This window comes from Pseudonaja textilis, chromosome 2 (assembly GCF_049901715.1).
Source record: "Pseudonaja textilis isolate UNSWEBS1 chromosome 2, rPseTex1.2, whole genome shotgun sequence".
Lineage (NCBI taxonomy): Eukaryota > Metazoa > Chordata > Lepidosauria > Squamata > Elapidae > Pseudonaja > Pseudonaja textilis.
The window spans coordinates 248,499,763-248,517,506 of record NC_141991.1 but is presented as its reverse complement, the minus strand read 5'-3'; the positions used below and the strand labels follow the sequence as shown (position 1 = coordinate 248,517,506).

Below are 17,744 nucleotides of genomic sequence, written 5' to 3'. Positions count from 1 at the left end.
CAGGAATCTTCCCAAAAGGGTAGCTTTCATCTGGGAAAGACCAGATAAGGCTCAAAGGCGTGCAGATTACAGATTAACAGAGTTGGAAAGGACCTTGTAGGTCATCTAGTCCAACCCCCCACCCAAGCAGGAAACCCTGCACCATTTCTGACAAAATGGCAGTCCAATCTCTTCTTGAAAGCCTCCAGTGATGAAACTCCTCCAACTTCCGAAGGCAACTTCTCTTCCATGGATTGATTGATCTCGCTGTCAGAAAATTTCTCCTTATTTCTAGGTTGAATCTCAGTTTCCACCGACTGTTTCTTGTCCTGCCCTCCGGTGCTTTGAAGAATAGCTTGACCTCTTCCTCTCTGTGTGTGCATTCAGAGGGGGGTCACTTCTGTTTACATAATTAATTCATAATAATTCCCCATCTGAGCCCTTCTGCAGACAGATACGATTGCTCTCCAACAGGCACATTGTAGTTCAAAGTTTCCCAAAATGTGATGTATTTTATTCATATATTTTTTTTTTAAAAAAAATAATTTTAAATTGATATGCTGTCCATCTGACTATGAGGCTTTTGTAAGTGACTCTGGTCATCTTACAAGGCAATAAAAATATAAATATAAAAACAGTTGCAAATATAAAATTAATTTAAATGAGCCTCGGTGGCGCAGCGGTTAGAGTGCAGTACTGCAGGTTACTTCTGCTGGCTGCCTGCAATTTGGCAGTTCAAATCCCACCAGGCTCAAGGTTGACTCAGCTTTCCATCCTTCTGAGGTGGGTAGAATGAGGACCCAAATTGTTGAGGGCAAGAGGCTGACTCTGTAAACTGCTTAAAGAGGCTGTAAAAGCACTGTGAAGTGGTATATAAGTCTAAGTACTAATTGCTATTGCTATTAAAATTCCAAGACCTCTTTTTGTATGGCCTTCAATTGAATTCATGCTCTTCTTATATACCATTACCTATCTTATTTACCATTCTATGTCTATTATATAACTCCTCTCCTCTTTTGCCTCATCTTAATTCTATTTTATATATTTAATCTTGCCTTAAAGAAACATATTTTTATATCTTTTGTCCATTTCTCCATTTACATCTGTCTCATTTCCATACAAAAAGAGGTAATCTGGGGCCAAGTTACTTTCTAGAAGAAAGTTTTATGTTTTTATGTTTATGTCTTATGTGTGTGTGTTTAATTAAGAATTAAATAATAAAATCTCGGAGGAAGACTAGATGAGAATAATTATAAACAAGCCAGAGGAAAATATAAATGTGATGATTGAATAGCAGATAAAATAGAAAGGAAATATGATTGAATAATGATTAAAGAGTGGAATTTGGTAAAGGGAATTTACGTGTTTATATGGAAATGGGATAAATTATAAGTACGTGATATAAAACAATACGTTACCTGCCTTGTAAAGATCTACAATGGAAAGAGGTTTTATGTTTTTAATGTTTAATGATGTTTTGTTTTGTTTGTTTGTTTGTAAAATCAATAAAACTTGTTTAAAAAAAAATTCCAAGGCCTAAATACAGGGTGAACCCCACCCCCAAAGTATTCTTGGGGAGATGGAGATAAAATCCAGGAGAGGGGTGAAGATTTTTATCTTTGTGTCTTTGTTAAAAAATAAGTATCTTTGCATTGTTTCATTGTTCATGGATTTTTTTTTTAGGGTATGTACATTAAGATTACCTTCGAAGAAGTATAATAGCAAAACAAATTAGAAATGTCCCCCAAAACTTCCTCCAACTCTGAAACTTCAACTTCCTGTTAGACTTCGATATAGGATGATCACCGTGTGGTGACTTTTCCTTGTTTTCCTCCAGGATCTATTAACAGCCAGGCCTTGGCAATGCAGGCAAAAAAATCAATGTAGGCATTTGGGCAAGGGAAAGTTCTCTAAAGGACGGGATGATTACATTGTCCGTTTTATTGATCCCTGATTTTGACTTTTGTCCTTCTAGGGATCTGAGTGTTGATGCCAGTCTCAGTCCCAACCAGTTCCAGGTCAGGCCCGTTCCTCAACATTATCAGCATTATTTGGCTCCACAAAGAATGCATCATTTCCCTCAGAATACATCCTCAACGCAGATGGTAAGTCAAGAAGTATGTTAGTCAGGGGTGGGATTTAATTTTTTTAACAACCAGTTCTGTGGGCATGGCTAGGCGGGCATGGGCATGTGACTGAGTGGGTGTGGCTTCTTCTTCTTCTTCTTCTTCTTCTTCTTCTTCTTCTTCTTCTTCTTCTTCTTCTTCTTCTTCTTCCTCCTCCTCCTCCTCCTCCTCCTCCTCCTCCTCTTCTTCTTCTTCTTCCTCTTCTTCTTCCTCTTCTTCTTCCTCCTCCTCCTCTTCTTCTTCTTCTTCTTCCTCTTCCTCTCCCTCTCCTTCCTCTTCCTCTTCCTCTTCTTCCTCCTCCTCCTCCTCCTCCTCCTCCTCCTTCTTCTCCACTACCCCCCCATTTTTGGGGCCTTCTGGGTGAAGCAGTAAGACAGCGAGGGAGATCCCGGTACAGCTGATCATCAGAACAGCTGATTGCTGGGAGGGGAAAAAACGAAAGAAATACCTTAAGGAGTGACTGGGTGGGAAAGACTGCAGTCAGCAATGTCAGGCATGCACACAATGTCATGCATGCACGATGAGGACTGACTGGGCAGGGAGGGGAGGGGCAGTGTGGGCAGAGAGGGACGAGGCCAGCCAGGGGCACGATTTGCCAGTTCTCTGAGCTGTGCAGAATCATAACAATCACTTCTATAGAACCGCTCCAAATCGGTAGAATCTCACCCCTGATATTAGTTAGCAGAAACAGTTTGATGTCAGGAATAATGGATGTTGCAATAAAATCATCAAAAGTCCACGGCTTGGAAGGAAAAAGGTCCAGGTTGTATTCCAGTGAAATGATTCCGTTCTTGTGCCAAACTCTCTGAAAAATGATGTCAGTCCCAGAATATATATTACTGGTCTAATTCATGTTCCATTCCAAATTTGACACCCAATGGCTTCAATGAATGCTTTTGACTGTTGTTGTATTTCCCAGAATACCAGAAATACAGAATTTGATAGTTCTCAATGTTCCTCTGAAATATAAGGAGCATCTCATTGGCAAAACATTCCCTTAAGAAACTGGTGCCCAAGAATCCAAACGACCACAAGAGGGCAGTAAAGAGAAGTAAATCTCCGCCATGCAAAGCCCCATCTAGTGGTTCTTGAGAGGATTGCAGTGGAGAAGAAAGCATTGCTCTCAAAATCTCAGTGCTACATCTTGTTTTTTCTTCTTTGTTTTTCCACTCAGTATGATGGGATGAAAGACACAAAGAAATGTAGACCCTCTGATATCTGATCCATGACCAGGACTTCAATCTCCCAGCAGGAGTTGGGAGGTCCAGGGATTATGGTCAGTCGTGGTATGCTACCAGTTCGGATAGGTTCAGCCGAACCGGTAGTAAAGAAAGTCTACGACGATCAGCTGAGAAGAAGGGAGAAAAGGGCCCTCCCACTTGTCTTTGAGCCTTTCTCTTCTTTATCCTCTCAACTGATTGGTACTGCAGGCCACAGCGGGTGTGGGAAAAGCTGGCACGTGTGTTAGGTAAGCGCACGTGTGATCACTGAACCAGTAGTAGAATAGGTGGGATCCCGCTGCTGATTATGGTCCAGGAAGTCAAGAGGGCCGCCATAATGGTGCAACAGGATGCAATCAAAGCTCGGATCATGTTTTATACGTGCCTTGTTGACTTTGGGGATTACATCCCCAGATACCCTTGTCAGAAGCTCTGGGAAATGGGCACCACAGTCTTCCTGAAAGGGAACCTTAGACGCTTCCTCAGTGTATCAGGGAGAAAAATCAGTTAGAGGAGTTATTTGTCCTTGGACATATTGTGTGAATCCAGAGCTGGTTTTGCCAATTCAGTTTGTACCTGTTTGGTCTGAATGATTGACTAGGATTCCTTCCTTCCTTCCTTCCTTCCTTCCTTCCTTCCTTCCTTCCTTCCTTCCTTCCTTCCTTCCTTCCTTTCTTCCTCCCTTCCTTCCTTCCTTCCTCCTTCCCTCCCTCCATCCCTCAGTCCCTCCTTTCTGTCCTTCTCTCTCTCCCATCCTTCTTCCTTCCTTCCTTCCTCCCTCCCTCCCTCCCTCCCTTCCTCCTTCCCTCCCTCCATCCCTCAGTCCCTCCTTTCTCTCCTTCTCTCTCTCCCATCCTCCTTCCTTCCTTCCTCCTTCCCTCCCTCCATCCCTCAGTCCCTCCTTTCTGTCCTTCTCTCTCTCCCATCCTCCTTCCTTCCTTCCTTCCTTCCTTCCTTCCTTCATCCCTCTTCTTCCTTTCTTCCTTGCTCCATCCCTTGTTCTCTCCCTTCCCTCCCTCCCATTCTTCTTCCTTCCTTCCTTCCTTCCTCCATCCTGCATTCCCTCCCATCCGTCCCTTCCTCCCTCTCTTCCATCCTTCTTCCTCTCCCTCCCTCCCTCTCTCTCTTCTTTTCTGATTTGTTTTTCATGAGGGGAAGGGTATTCTTTTTAACTTCCTGATCTTCCTGTCACATTTCCCAGTGACTTAGACTTTACAAAAATAAAGAAGTTTTTATGATAAAGTTTCACCTCAGTTTTTGAGCTTCTCCTGCCTCAGAATGAGAAGAAACGGCACTCATTTTTGCCAGCGTGATTAGAAATGGTTTCAGAGTCAGCCAAATTGGGTGAGCCCTGGAGTTTGGGCAGCTCCTCAAACTATATAGTGAGGGGCCCTTTTCAGAGGCTATTTGATACTCCCTGAAGCTGAGGAGAAGGAAGCCAACCCCTCAATGTTGCCTCTCATCATCGCTTCACAGGTTGTCCACGAAATCAGAAATTACCCCCAGTTTCAGCTGCTTGCTCTTCAGGGACTGAATCCAAATCGGCACACATCTGCCATGCGAGAAAGTCATGAGGTGAGTTCCAAAAAGCATTTTTGCATCTACTGGGTGACTGCCCTTTAATCACATGTTTTAGTGCAGGGGCGTTCAAACTCGACCACTTTAAGACTTGTGGACTTCAACTCCCAGAATTCCCCAGGCAGAATTCTGGAAGTTAAAAGTCCACAAGTCTTAAAGTTGCCAAGGTTGGACACCCCTCATCTAGAATGATGCAGCAACTCAAACATGGCTTTTCCTCCCGAGGGTTGGACTACAGCTCCCAAAATTCCAAGCTGTTGGTTTGCTCTTTTGGAAGAAATATCCATCTAGTTCAGTTCCAAGTGAGGAGAAACACTTGGAAACATGGAGGCTGATTGGAGATGCTGGTTTAATGGAGCAGAACCATCAAGCACACGATCCTGGTGCAGCTGAAGACATGGGATGGAGAGTGAGGGTTATTTATACCCTCTCTTGGGCCTTGCCCTTGAGCTTCCTGTTCCTGTGACAAGGGCATGTATTCTATTGGTTGCTCTCAGACTCCCATGGGGCCATGTGGGGTCATGTTTGTCTGAATCAAGTTTGGTTGGAGCCTGGCCCGATATAATGTCCCTAGGAGATTTTGCAATGCAGGGATCTATGCTGCTAGATGAGCTAATCCTATTATGTACTGAAGCGTCATGTCTTCATCCCGTCAGCCTGGACCTGAAGGTCTTTTGTCTTGTAGATAGGCTGGCCCAGTCCTTCTCACTGGTCACTAAGTATCTGCTGGGGACAGGGAGCTGGGGTTGAATTTCTGTCTCCATTAAGATTTCCATTTCTCTTTTAGGGGAAATATAATATTCGGCCTTTTTAATATTTCCTAAAATATTTCACCGTTCCAGGAGAGAATTGGGTGCTAACTTTCTATAGCTCGTTGGATTCCTAAAGACCCAGGCTGGAGAAGAAGACGAAAATAACATAACATAGAACAGAACAGAATAGTAAGGTGACCAACCGTTCTCCTTTAGGGAGGACAGTCCTCCTATTGTAAGTTCTGTCCTCTCTCGAAAAGTGCCCTCCTACATGTCCTCCTTTCTGATATTGGAAGACTAATCTGTGAATCTCCGTATTTGATCGATGCCCAGCAGACCCGCTGTGTGTCATGTGACGTATTTGTATTTGACATGAAGATTCATCAAGGCTTGGTACAGTGCGGCGAGATGCGATTATGAGACGCATGCGCTCCACGCAGGAGGATTATTTTGAGAGTGTGTGCTGTGCGCAAGAGTGCGCCATGCGCAAGTGGCTTTGCTTTTTTTTCCTTCAATTTATTTGTGTCCTCCTTTTCATTGTAAAAAAGTTGGTCACCTTAAGAATGGAATAGAATAGAATAGAATAGAATAGAATAGAATAGAATAGAATAGAATAGAATAGAATAGAATAGAATAGAAAAAATGGAATGGAATGGAATGGAATGGGCTGGGATGGGATAGGATAGGATAGGATAGGATAGGATAGGATAGGATAGGATAGGATAGGATAGGATAAGATAGGACAGGAACAGGAACAAAGATAGGATAGGATTAGGATTAGGAATAGAATAGGAATAGAATAAGAGAGTTGGAAGGGACCTTGGAGGTCTTCTAGTCCAACCCCTGCCTAGGCAGGAAACCCTGCACCAGAAAAATGGTTATCCAACATCTTTTTTAAAATTCCCAGTGTTGGAGCATTTACAACTTCTGGAGGCAGGGTGTTCCCTTCCATTCCTTTGCGAAGAGTCCAGAAGTCTGCATGGAACGATCCCATTTCTGATGAAGGGCCTATTCTTTCCCCTTAATGGGCTTTGGACGAAAAAGAGCTTTTGGGTGGGGTGGGGTGTCAGAGAGAAAAAATTACAGAAATAGCTGGCTAAACACGTCTATGGTAGACAGAAACTCTTTCAAACTCTTTCATTTCTGTCTCCCCTGATCCAGGAGTTGTTGCAACTAGAAGACAGGTTGGGAAGTGTGAGTAGAGGGGCCGTGCAAAACACCATCGAACGGTTCACTTTCCCACACAAATATAAGAAGGTAAGCATTGAAAGAGAGGCCCGTGGGACGTCCCAAGCAGAGATGGGTCAGCAGCCTTATAAATGGAACCGTTAAAACTCACCGTCTTCCGTTTCTCCCCGATTCGGTCCAAAGCCATCGACTTTCTATAAATGGTGTTTGCTTTCATTGTCCTCTTAATGTTTCCCCTCCTTCGGACCTTTGCATGCAGGCCTATTTCCCAGGGAGATATAGAGGCTTTGCTACAAAGACTTTACTATTAAGTTTATTATTAGACTTTAGTAGCAATACCAATAGTGCCAGGGGTGGGCTTCAAACATTTTTAGCCAAAGGTTCTCTATCTGGTTGCTGGATGGGCAGGGCCATGGTGGGCGTGGCCTAGTCAGCCTCCTGCACCTCCGGAAGCTTTCCTCGAGCCTCCAGCAGGGCTAAAACAGCCGCCCCAGACTCCGGAGGCTCTCTGGAAGCCGGGAATAGACACATTTTCGGCCTTCCCAAACTTCCAGAAGACCTATTTTTTAACCCTCCCAGAACCTCCACGCACACCCTGTACTTACCTGCATCCAAAATGTGCCGTGTAGGGACTCCTGGGAGGGGTTGGCAGGGTGGGGCAGGGCCAGGAGTGGGATTTGGGGATTTGGGGGTCCTCCAAACTGCACAGAATCTTAACTAGGAACTTATCCGAACCCCTGTGAACCCCCGACAGCCCACCCCATTTCCGCATTTAACGGACCTTGGAAGGATGGAAGGTTGAATTAACCTTGAGCCGGTCAGGATCAAACTCCAGGCTGTGGGTAGAGTTAGCCTGCAATACTAACCACTCTAACCACTGCGCCCCCACCCAGACAACTAATAGCAACAGCACTTAGACTTATATACCACTTCACAGTGCTTTACAGCCCTGTCTAAGCTGTCGACAGGATCAGCCTCTTGCCCCCAGCAATCCAGGTCCTCATTTTACCAACCTTTGGAAGGATGGAAGTTTGAGTCAACCTTGAATCAGTCAGGATTGAACACCTGGCAGCGGGCAGAGTTAGCCTGCAATATGGCATTTTAACCTATGCCTCACCAGGGCTTCAGTACATGAAATTGTTTAGAGATCATATAGAAATATATTGCAGGTAGTCCTTCACTTACAACCACAATTGAGCCCCAAATTTCCGTCTCTAAGCAAGACAATTGTTGAGTAAATTTTGCCCCCTTTTATGACCTTTCTTGCCCCCTGTCAACTAAAAAAGAAACCACTTCTTTGGTCTTTTTTAGTTGCCAGCAGAGAGGGAGTCGGGGAAAGCAGTGCATTCCTTAAATGCTTCAGATAATCGCTTTGGCACCCGAAGCTTCTGGCACACGAAATGATTACTGGAAAGCATGATTGATGACTCTTGGCTATGGATGTGTCCCATTGGAGAATATACATCCAGGGGGTGGTGGGAAGACCAGGGTCAAAGGTGAAATGAATGATGTGTCTTAGAGTCGGCTGCCCCCAGGAAACGCCGACATGTCAACTCCTAATAAATTGCTCTTTTTTTTTTACTCTGAGAGAAATATGAGCCAATTGCCAAGCACCCAAATTTTGATCCTGTGACCATGGGTGATGCTGCAATGGTTGCTAAGGGTGAAAAACAGTCATAAGTCACTTTTCTCCAGTGCTGTTGTAACTTCAAATGGTCACACAACACAACACAAGCCAAGGACTATCTGTACCTACGCTGTGTTCATTTTTCTTTTATAACGGATGAATGTGGAGCATAGATTACTTCCGCGTATCCATTATTCATAAAGTGGTACTAAATGGTTAGAAAATTAGCTTCAGTGAAAGCCAATCCCTCCCTCCGCCTTCACCTTTTCTGTTAGGATCATGTGCAAACATTGCTGAATCCAGGCTGATATTGAAAGATTAATTGCTGACTTCCAAATGCTGGTTGTAAGTTGTTGAAGGAAAGAGTAGCGAAAAACGTAACCTGTTTTTGAATGCCACGGTTTTTCACTTGCTCCTTGAAAACCGGGTAACAAGTGTGATCTAAGGCCTAAGCGTAACAGCTCACTTTAATAATTATTTTCCCCACTTCAATGAAAATGTCTTTTTCTAAAACTTTTGCATTTTCATACAAAGGGACCTTGAGGGTAAATATGTTCCAAATGTGCTGCCTCCCTGCCAATACTCTGAGTCTGTTATTAATATGTTGCGCTCCTTCATATATCCACTTTAACGAACATTCCCTTATTTTAATTGATATTGATTTACGCACCATTTCTGCCCATGCAGAAGTCCAAAATTTATGATGTAAAGTTTTATGAGGCAAAGTTAAAATCGTTTTCCAAGTGAAGCAATCTTTTTCAACCCTGGCCACGTTGTAAGATACATGGACCTCAATTGCCAGTATGGGGGATGACATCTTAAAATTCTCGGGGTTGAGAAAAAAACTGCTTTTTTTAGGGGATCTATAGACATATCGAGAAAAACCTGAAGACCCCCCCAGGGCTTTTCTGGCCTATGAAAAGGAGCAGAACTTCAGTGACATGGCCAGTAGCCATCTTGATTTGGTTGATCTCCCTAATGGGAAGACCATTTTGATCAGGGTGTCAAACACACGTCACCACGGCATCATGTGACACACCAGGACGTTTTTCTTTCCTTCCTTCCTTCCTTCCTTCCTTCCTTCCTTCCTTCCTTCCTTTTGTTTTCTTTCTTCCTCCTTCCCTCCCTCCCTTCCTTCTCTCCCTCCCTCCCTCCTCCTTCCTTTCTCCCTCCCTTCCTTCCTCACTCCTTCTCCTTCCTTCCTTCCTTCTTTTGTTTTTTCTTCCTCCTTTCCCTCCCTCCTCCCTCCCTCCCTTCTCTCCTTCCCTCCCTCCTTCTTTCTTTCCCCACTTCCTTTCCTCTTCCCTCATTTCTCCTCCTTCTTGTCTTCTCCTTCCTTCCTTTTTTTGTTTTCTTTCTTCCTCCTTCCCTCTCTCCCTTGCTCCTCCATCCTTCCCTTTCTCCCTCCTTCTCCTTCCTTTCTCCCTCCTTTCCTCCCTTCTTTACTTATTTCTCCTCCTCCCTCCCTCCTCCTTCCTTCCTTTTGATTTTTCTTTCTTCCTCCCTCCCTCTTCCTCCTCCCTCCTTCCCTCCCTCCTTCTCCTTCCTTCCTTTGTTTTCTTTCTTTCTTCCTCCCTCCTTCCCTTCCTTCTCTCCCTCCCTCCCTCCTCCTTCCTTTCTCCCTCCCTTCTTCCCTTCTTCCCTCATTTCTCCTCCCTCCCACTTTCTCCCTTCCTTCCTTCCTTCCTTCCTTCCTTCCTTCCTTCCTTCCTTCCTTCCTTCCTTCCTTCCTTCCTTCCTTCCTCCTTTTGTTTTCTTTCTTCCTCCTTTCCTCCCTCCCTTCCTTCCTCCTCCATCCTTCCCTCCCTCCTTCCTTCCTTCTCCTTCCTTCCTTGCTCCCCCTCCCTTCTTCCCTCCTTTCTCCTCCCTCCCTCTTTCTCCTTCCTTCCTTCTCCATCCATCTATCCTTACTTCCATCCATCTGTCTGCCGGTCTGTCAGTCCATTCCACACTGTGTTCCTCCTGAATTCTGAAGGGGAGAGGAGAAAAAAAAAATCTCTATTTGTTCCTTGTGACGATATCTGCAAAACTGGGCTATTTAGAAAGTCAGGGAAAGCTTACAGCTTGCACAGACCAGAGAGAGAGAGAGAGAGAAAAAAAACCCTTCCTAAGATCAACGTCTCTTAAAAGTGCAGCCTTTCAGGGGCTTAGCTGATGCCTTTACCCGGGAACCGGTGAAAGTGTTTACTGAGAACGCTTCTCACTGGGTGTGGGGCGTGGCGGGGTGTGGCAAGGTACATCCATTAACCACCTTTCCTCCTGAGAAATGGTTGACTTGCGCATTAGAACTGGTCCCATCCTTCTGTTGAATCCTCAGTGGACAATCTTTCCCAACCCTTCAATATTTCTGGATCACAACTGTGCACCTTCTCCATTCTTCGTCATTTGAGCAGCATCTGTTGTGACGCTATGGTTGTTTTTGTTTTGTTTTTGTATGACTTTGCCGACAGCGATGGCCGCAGGAAGACAAAACAGAAAAGGAAGAAGGAGAAGAGTCAGACACCGATGAGAAGTGCACAATCTGTCTCTCGATGCTCGAAGACGGCGAGGATGTGAGGTATCGTTTGTTCTTACAGGAACCCTGGACATGATGAACCTTTTATTTTGTTGTCCTCTGATTGGCGGTGAATCCTTAATTCTTGCTTTACAGGCTCATAGCTTCTCTTGGTCGCCCTTCATTCAGATATTCGCTCCCTCAGTCTGATATTTGCAACTGGAGCTGCTGGCAAGGTTGCATACAGCTTGACAAGGAGGATCTATCGCCACGATGGTGAACCTATGGCACGCGTGCCAGGAATGGCACAGAGAGCCATCACTCTGGGCACGCCAGCCGTCACCCATTGCCTTTGAAGGTTCCGACATGTGCGTACACACTGGCCAGCTAGTTTTGGCATGCGCACGAGTGCTGGAAGAGCAGGGAAGCTGAGCTTCTGGTTTCCAGTGTGCATACTCGCCAGAACCTGGAAGACCAGGTGGCCGGTGCGCATGCACACCAGAAACCAGAAGATCACTTTCCTGGCATACACTTGCGTGCTGGGGAGCTGCTCTTCCAATTTCCAGTGCTCCCTCAACCACGCGCTCCCGTTTCAGCACTCGATGCCAGAAAGCTTCGCCAACGCTGGTCTACAACAAGTTGCCATGGCCAACACATTGCAGGCCAACTTACCGTGGGACACTAATTAGACTAATACCGAAGAAATAGTTGAAAAGAATCATTAAAGAAAGAACACCAATTTTTTAAAAAACAAAATTGAAATAATTAAATGGAATTGTTGAATTGTCCCACAGCAAATTGTCCAGTGGTGAGTTGTCTCACTCTGAACAAGGTAGTCTAAAAGTTCTCTCCTATTCTGAACATAAAAATTAAAATACAGAATTTAAATTCCTGTCCTGAACATGAAAATGCAGGCTTGACAAATTGTTAGGGGTGGGGAGGAGGAGGAGAAGAAAATATTGAGGAGGGGGAGGAGGAGGAGGAGGAGGAGGAGGAGGAGGAGGAGGAGGAGGAGGAGGAGGAGGAGGAGGAGGAGGAAGAAGAAGAAGAAGAAGAAGAAGAAGAAGAAGAAGAAGAAGAAGAAGAAGAAGAAGAAGAAGAAGAAGAGGAGGAGGAGGAGGAGGAGGAGGAGGAGGAGGAGGAGGAGGAGGAGGAGGAGAGGAGGAGGAGGAGGAGGAGGAGGAGGAGGAGGGGAGGAATAGGAGGAAGAGGAAGAGGAAGAAGAGGAGGAGGAGAAAAGGGAGGAGGAAGAGGGAGGAGGAAGAAGAGAAGAAGGAGGAGGAGGAGGAGAAGGAGGAGGAAGAGGAGGAGGAGGAGGAGGAAGAGGAAGAAGAGAAGGAGGAGGAAAGGAGGAGGAAGAGGAAGAAGAAGAGGAAGGAGAACAAAAAGAAAAGGAAGAGGAGGAGGAAGAGGAAGAAGAGGAAGTTCTGCTTAATCTTAGCATGGTCCAGAGGTGGGTATTCAGCAGGTTCTGACCAGTTCTGGAGAACTGGTAGCAGAAATTTTGAATAGTTCAGAGAACCAGCAAATCCCACCTCTGACTGTAGATTTTACAGTATCCTTCCCCTTCCACTCCCACAGAACCGGTAGTAACAAAATTTGAATCCCACCACTGGAACGGTCCGAATATTTACAATAATAGAAGAAAATTATTGTTGTTAGTGAAAAGTCGTGTCCGGCCCATCGCAACCCCATGGAGACTCAAGCACGAAACCCTATACCACTTCAGACAAATGGTTGTCCAATGTCTTCTCAAAAACTTCCAGTGTTGGAGCATTTACAACTCCAGGAGGGAAGCTGTTCCACTGATTAATTGTTTTCACTGTAAGGAAATTTCTCCTTAGTTCTAGCTTGGTTGTCTCTTTGATTAGCTTCCACCCATTGCTTCTTGTCCTGTCTGTGTCAGATTCCAAGTAATGCAACCATCATCAAATTGAACTCAGAGGCATTGTAGTTCCTCAAAGAACTGTTTTATTTAATTATAGTCTGTTGGTGCGTTAGAGGTTAAAGTAAATCAAATTTTTAAAAACCCATCTATTCTGAATGTTTACATTCAGGTACATTTTCCTGAGATAGAATAGGTAGAACAATTCCACATTTCTTGGGGTATCTGCTCATCTAAGATTCAAACACAGAAGTTGCTATATTTCACGTGCTTTGTTTTATGAATATTTCTGGCCCTTTTACGCTATCACCAGATATCAGGGTCCAAATTAAGGCAAGCAATATACATTTCTCTCCGTCAAATTAGTTTCCAAACCTTTACACACCTTCCTTTTTGTTTCATTTCCTGTACTTTTCTCAAAGAGATGAATGCATCCTAAGGAGGAAAAAAAATAAGCTGGATTAAAAACTGCCACCGTTAACAATCCAGTCATTCATCCTCCTTGGCTTTTCTGCTTTTTCTTTTTAACACCTCAAGGGGATACTTTTACCAACGGCTCTTAACACTGCAGTTTTATAAGTAGCTAAGTGATGTCTTTGCCAGTCTGGGTTATGTGCAGTAAGATTGCACCCAGCTAAGATTTCCAGTTACTTGGATACTGTCCTTGGCGCTTGCGTGTTGTTGCACTTACAGTCTTATCGGAATAGGTTTCTGGGCCAGCCAATTTCTGGTTCCATTTTTAAATTAAACAGAATGGAAATTTGCTACCGTAGATCAGATCCACAGTCAGAGACAGAAAGATCTCTTGGCCAGTTTTGTAAACAGTCTTTAATAGGTTTGCTGCCCTTCGATCAAAACCACATTCTTTAAAGATTAGAAGTGTAGGAGAAGGAAAAAGAGAGGTTTCAGCCTGGGGTAATAATGTTGCTGTAAACCAGGCTTGTCCAACCCGCGGCCCGCGGGCCACATGTGGCCCAGGTTGCCTCGTAATGCGGCCCAGTGCCCACCCCAACCTTCGTGCCAGAGCCAGCGAGGAGGAGGAGGAGAGGCAGGCGTGAGGCGGGGCGAGGCGAGCACCACGCCAAGCAGCAACAGAAAAGGCACCATCAGAGCGCCACCTCCTGCTGTTGCTGCCACCGCCGCTTCTGCCCCCGCCACCGCTGCTGCCCCCGCCGCTGCTGCTGCTTCTGCCCCCGCTGCCACTGCCCCCGCCACCGCTGCTGCTTCTGCCTTCCAGTCCTGCCTCATCCAGCCGGGCCATTTGCACGAGGAGAGGTAGGCGCGAGGCGGGCGAGCTTTCTTCCTCACCCCCTCAAAATTTGGCTGGAAAATAAACCGTGATAAACCGTGATAAAAAAAACCGTGATAAAAAATAAATAATTTTTAATAAATAATTAATACTAAATAATAAAAACATCTCACTAACTTCATTTCCAAATAAATTTAATATGTTAACTATGTTTTATATGGGTTTTTCTTTGGATGATCAGGTATCGTTACTGTTATTTTATTTTATGTGCGGCCCAAACCAAATTTTCATCTTCTAATGTGGCCCAGGGAAGGTGAAAGGTTAGACACCCTGCTGTAAACGTTCTAAGTCAGTGGTGGGATTCAGCCGATTTGCACTGGTTCAAAAGAACCGGTTGTTAAATTACCCACCTCACCGCTGTCAAAATGGATCCTGGCTACTGCACTGCGCTAGAATGGAGAAACGGGGAACGGAGTGGCTGGCATGAGGGATTGACGAGACCGCTTTCCCTCTTTCTTCTCCCTGCTCCTCCTCCTTTTCCTGTGCCGGCCACTCCATTGCCTGTTTCTCCATTGCAACGCAGCACCCAGGATCCACTTTAATAGCGGGGATGTGCGTGTTTTAATTTAACAACCGATTTACTCAGGGCCAAGTTGCCTGTTGCAGGAGTCTCATCCAGCATGGGTGGTGGAGCTGGAGGAGGGGATTGGGCCATGCCTCCCACAACAGCCAATTTTTGCAGCCCTGGGCAAACACCAGTTGTTAAATTATTTGAATCCCACCGCTGGTTTAAGTCCAATACCTCTTGATTCCCACTAACTCTTACCTAGCACCAATTTAGTGCCAATCATGAGTTGAGTTGATTCTCTTGTAAATAGGCACCTTGCTCCACCCCCGTCTAGCTCTGGAAGAGTCTTGAAGGGTGAAACCCACTAACGGATACTTGGTCTGAATAGGTGGGCTGGGATGGAGGGGCATATCGGGAATGGTTGTAGTGACAAGGCAGAAGGCCATGGTTATTTTGAGGAGTTTAGTGACATATTTTGATTTCTCCTTTATTAAGATGAGCCTAGAAGTTTAGAATCTTGGCGTAGCTTGGAAGATTTCCTCTCCATGACAAAAATCTTTGGATGCCCCTCCCGGAGTCATGTGCCAACCAGTCAGGATTCAAGTCTTACAGTCTCATAACCATAGCAGGTCATAGTGCCAAGTTTTGATTTAAAAACTTCAGGCTGTTGTTATTATGGAACCTAGCTCTGGTTACTATGGAAATGCTATCATTATTCTCCTGGCAGCCTGCAAGAGATTTGGGTATCACCCTGCTAAGTAGGCATGTTTTTAATGCTATGGTTTGTAGCTAAAATAAAGCCTAAAATCCTTTTATTTACTGGAGTATTTGTTGTCTTTGGATCAAAAAGAGCCAAATGCATGGACACACGATCACTGTCTTGACACATGGCAAAACAGCAATCTGTTACAATCTGTTACCCAGTAGATCTTATTTTGGAGAGAGGTCTCTAAGCTTGGTTTGTTTCATTACCCAACTGGGTCACATTGGAAGGAAGGAAGGAAGGAAGAAAGGAAGGAAGGAAGGGAGGGGAAGGAAAAGAAAGGAAAGGAAGGAAGGGAAGGGGTGAGGAGAGATGGAGGGGAGGAAGGAAGGAGGAAGGGAAAGGAAAGGAAAGGAGGAAAGGAAGGGAAAGGAAAGGGGGAAGGAGAAGGAGAAAGGAAAGGGAAAGGAAAAGAAAGAGGGAAAGGAAGGGATTGAAAGGGAAGGAAAGGGAAAGAAAGGGGGAAGCAGGAAGGGAAGAGAACGGAAAGGAAAGGGGAGAGGAGGGAGGGAGGGGGGAAGGAAGGAAGGATGGTGTTACCTAATTTGGATAACAAAACATCTTCAATAAAGCAACCAAGCTCAGAGAGCAATAAAAGGCCCCTCATTTCAACCCTGGGCTGTGAAGAGTCTCCTTTATAGGTCTTATTTCAGTGTCTGTCCATGCCTCTGATGAAGAGCAAATCTGGCTTCCCGGCCGGAATAACGAGGACTTGTCTTCTTCTGTCTTCCAGGCGATTGCCGTGTATGCATCTCTTTCACCAAGTGTGCGTCGACCAGTGGCTGGCAACCAGTAAGAAATGCCCCATCTGCCGAGTGGACATTGAAACACAACTCGGCTCGGACAGCTGAAATGAACCGCCATGCAGGGAGGGGGGCGGAGCTACCCCCCCGCTCTCTTTTTTGTGTGGTCCTTTACGGGGCCATCGGGGCCTGCGGCCACGAAATGTTTTGCCTTTCTGAGCCATTTGAGTTTTTGTTTTTTTGTGTTTTTTTTTTCCCGAAGAAGAAAGCCCGCAAGCACATTCACAGATTATTTAAATTAAATGAAAGAAATAAAGAAATAATTTTTTTTTTAAAAAAAAGAGGAGGAGGACAAGAGGAGGAAGAAGAAAGGCGGCGACGCCGAAGATGACTTGAGGGTTAAACGCTCGAAAGCGTAGGAAGGGATCCGAGCGGCATGCGTGGGCTGACATGCACAGGAAAACGGCTCACCCGCCCGGTGGAAAGAGCCAGTTGTGAAAAAAAAAATAATGAAGGTACTTAGTGGTCTAATGTGGGCCTTCCAATCCTACTTCTCAAAAGGGTTGTATATATATATACCTCTTGAATAAGTAGACATGCATTAGGGGTTCCTTAGCTATTTCTTACGGAGGCTGTCAGAGCATGCGTGCTTCAGAAATGTTGTATTTTGATGCCCCGTTAGCTTGTGATGGAAATGTCGCTGTTATATAATCTGCACCAAACACTGCATTGGAGGGGTGGGGGTGGGGTTGGTTTGTTTTGGAGGGGTTTTGTTTTATTTTATTTTTTTTCCAGTTTCGTTTTACTTTCTTTTTTTGACGTGGTCCTTGAGTTGTGGGGTTTGGCTGAAACATGGTGAGAAGAAAATATATTTCGCGAATGAAGGTAAAGGTTATACACATTGTCCCGGGATAATGTTGCGGGATTCAATCTGGGTCAGTCACCGGGACCCAGAAGGTTAATCTTCCGAGCGTTCAGACTCATGCTGGGACCCATCATCGGGGAACTTCTCTTTACTAGAATATGTGGTTTGGGCCCTTCCGTGAGTCTTATTTACGTGGTGGCTTCCTATCGGTTGATTGGGGTGTCGATGGCCGGCGATTGGTTATTCTTTCCTTGTGCCGCCAAGCTCTCGGCTCCTAAGTAGCTGATAAGCTGGTGGCAAATCAGCACTCCTGTTGACTAGCCAGGGGTCCATTTCCCAGGCTTCAGTGATTTCTCTGGCTATTTTTGTCCCTGCTCGACCGACAATCCGAGTAGCTGTGAAACCGCACTGGCAGTTTTGAATTGAACTGCATTCACGGCAAAGTGAGGCTACCAATGAGTTTGGGTCTCCTTGTCTAACCGCTGTTCTCACAATTTGGTGGTTAGCTTTCTCCCCACCTTTCCTATACAAGCATAGGAGCAGTCTACCCAGGGAACTCATTCCCAGAGAAGCCTGAGAAATGGACCCCTGGTCAGTCAACAGGAGTCCCGATTTATTACTCGCTTATCAGGTATTTAGGAGCCGGGAGCTTGGCAGCACAAGGACACAACAGCCAATTGCTGGCTGTCAACACATGAAACAACCAA

At 45.2% G+C, this 17,744-nt stretch overlaps 1 protein-coding gene across 1 annotated transcript in view; it reads left to right on the top strand.

Annotated features, from left to right (window-relative positions):
• The window catches only part of ARK2C (arkadia (RNF111) C-terminal like ring finger ubiquitin ligase 2C), a 131,689-nt gene extending 114,488 nt beyond the window's left edge, over positions 1–17,201 (top strand). The window contains exons 4-8 of the mRNA XM_087927543.1: positions 1,955–2,084; positions 4,802–4,900; positions 6,817–6,912; positions 10,921–11,027; positions 16,163–17,201. Coding sequence (XP_087783669.1) covers positions 1,955–2,084; positions 4,802–4,900; positions 6,817–6,912; positions 10,921–11,027; positions 16,163–16,280 — 550 coding nt within the window. The 3' untranslated portion in view covers positions 16,281–17,201. The remainder of the gene's footprint in view (positions 1–1,954; positions 2,085–4,801; positions 4,901–6,816; positions 6,913–10,920; positions 11,028–16,162) is intronic.
• Positions 17,202–17,744: the final 543 nt, after the last annotated feature.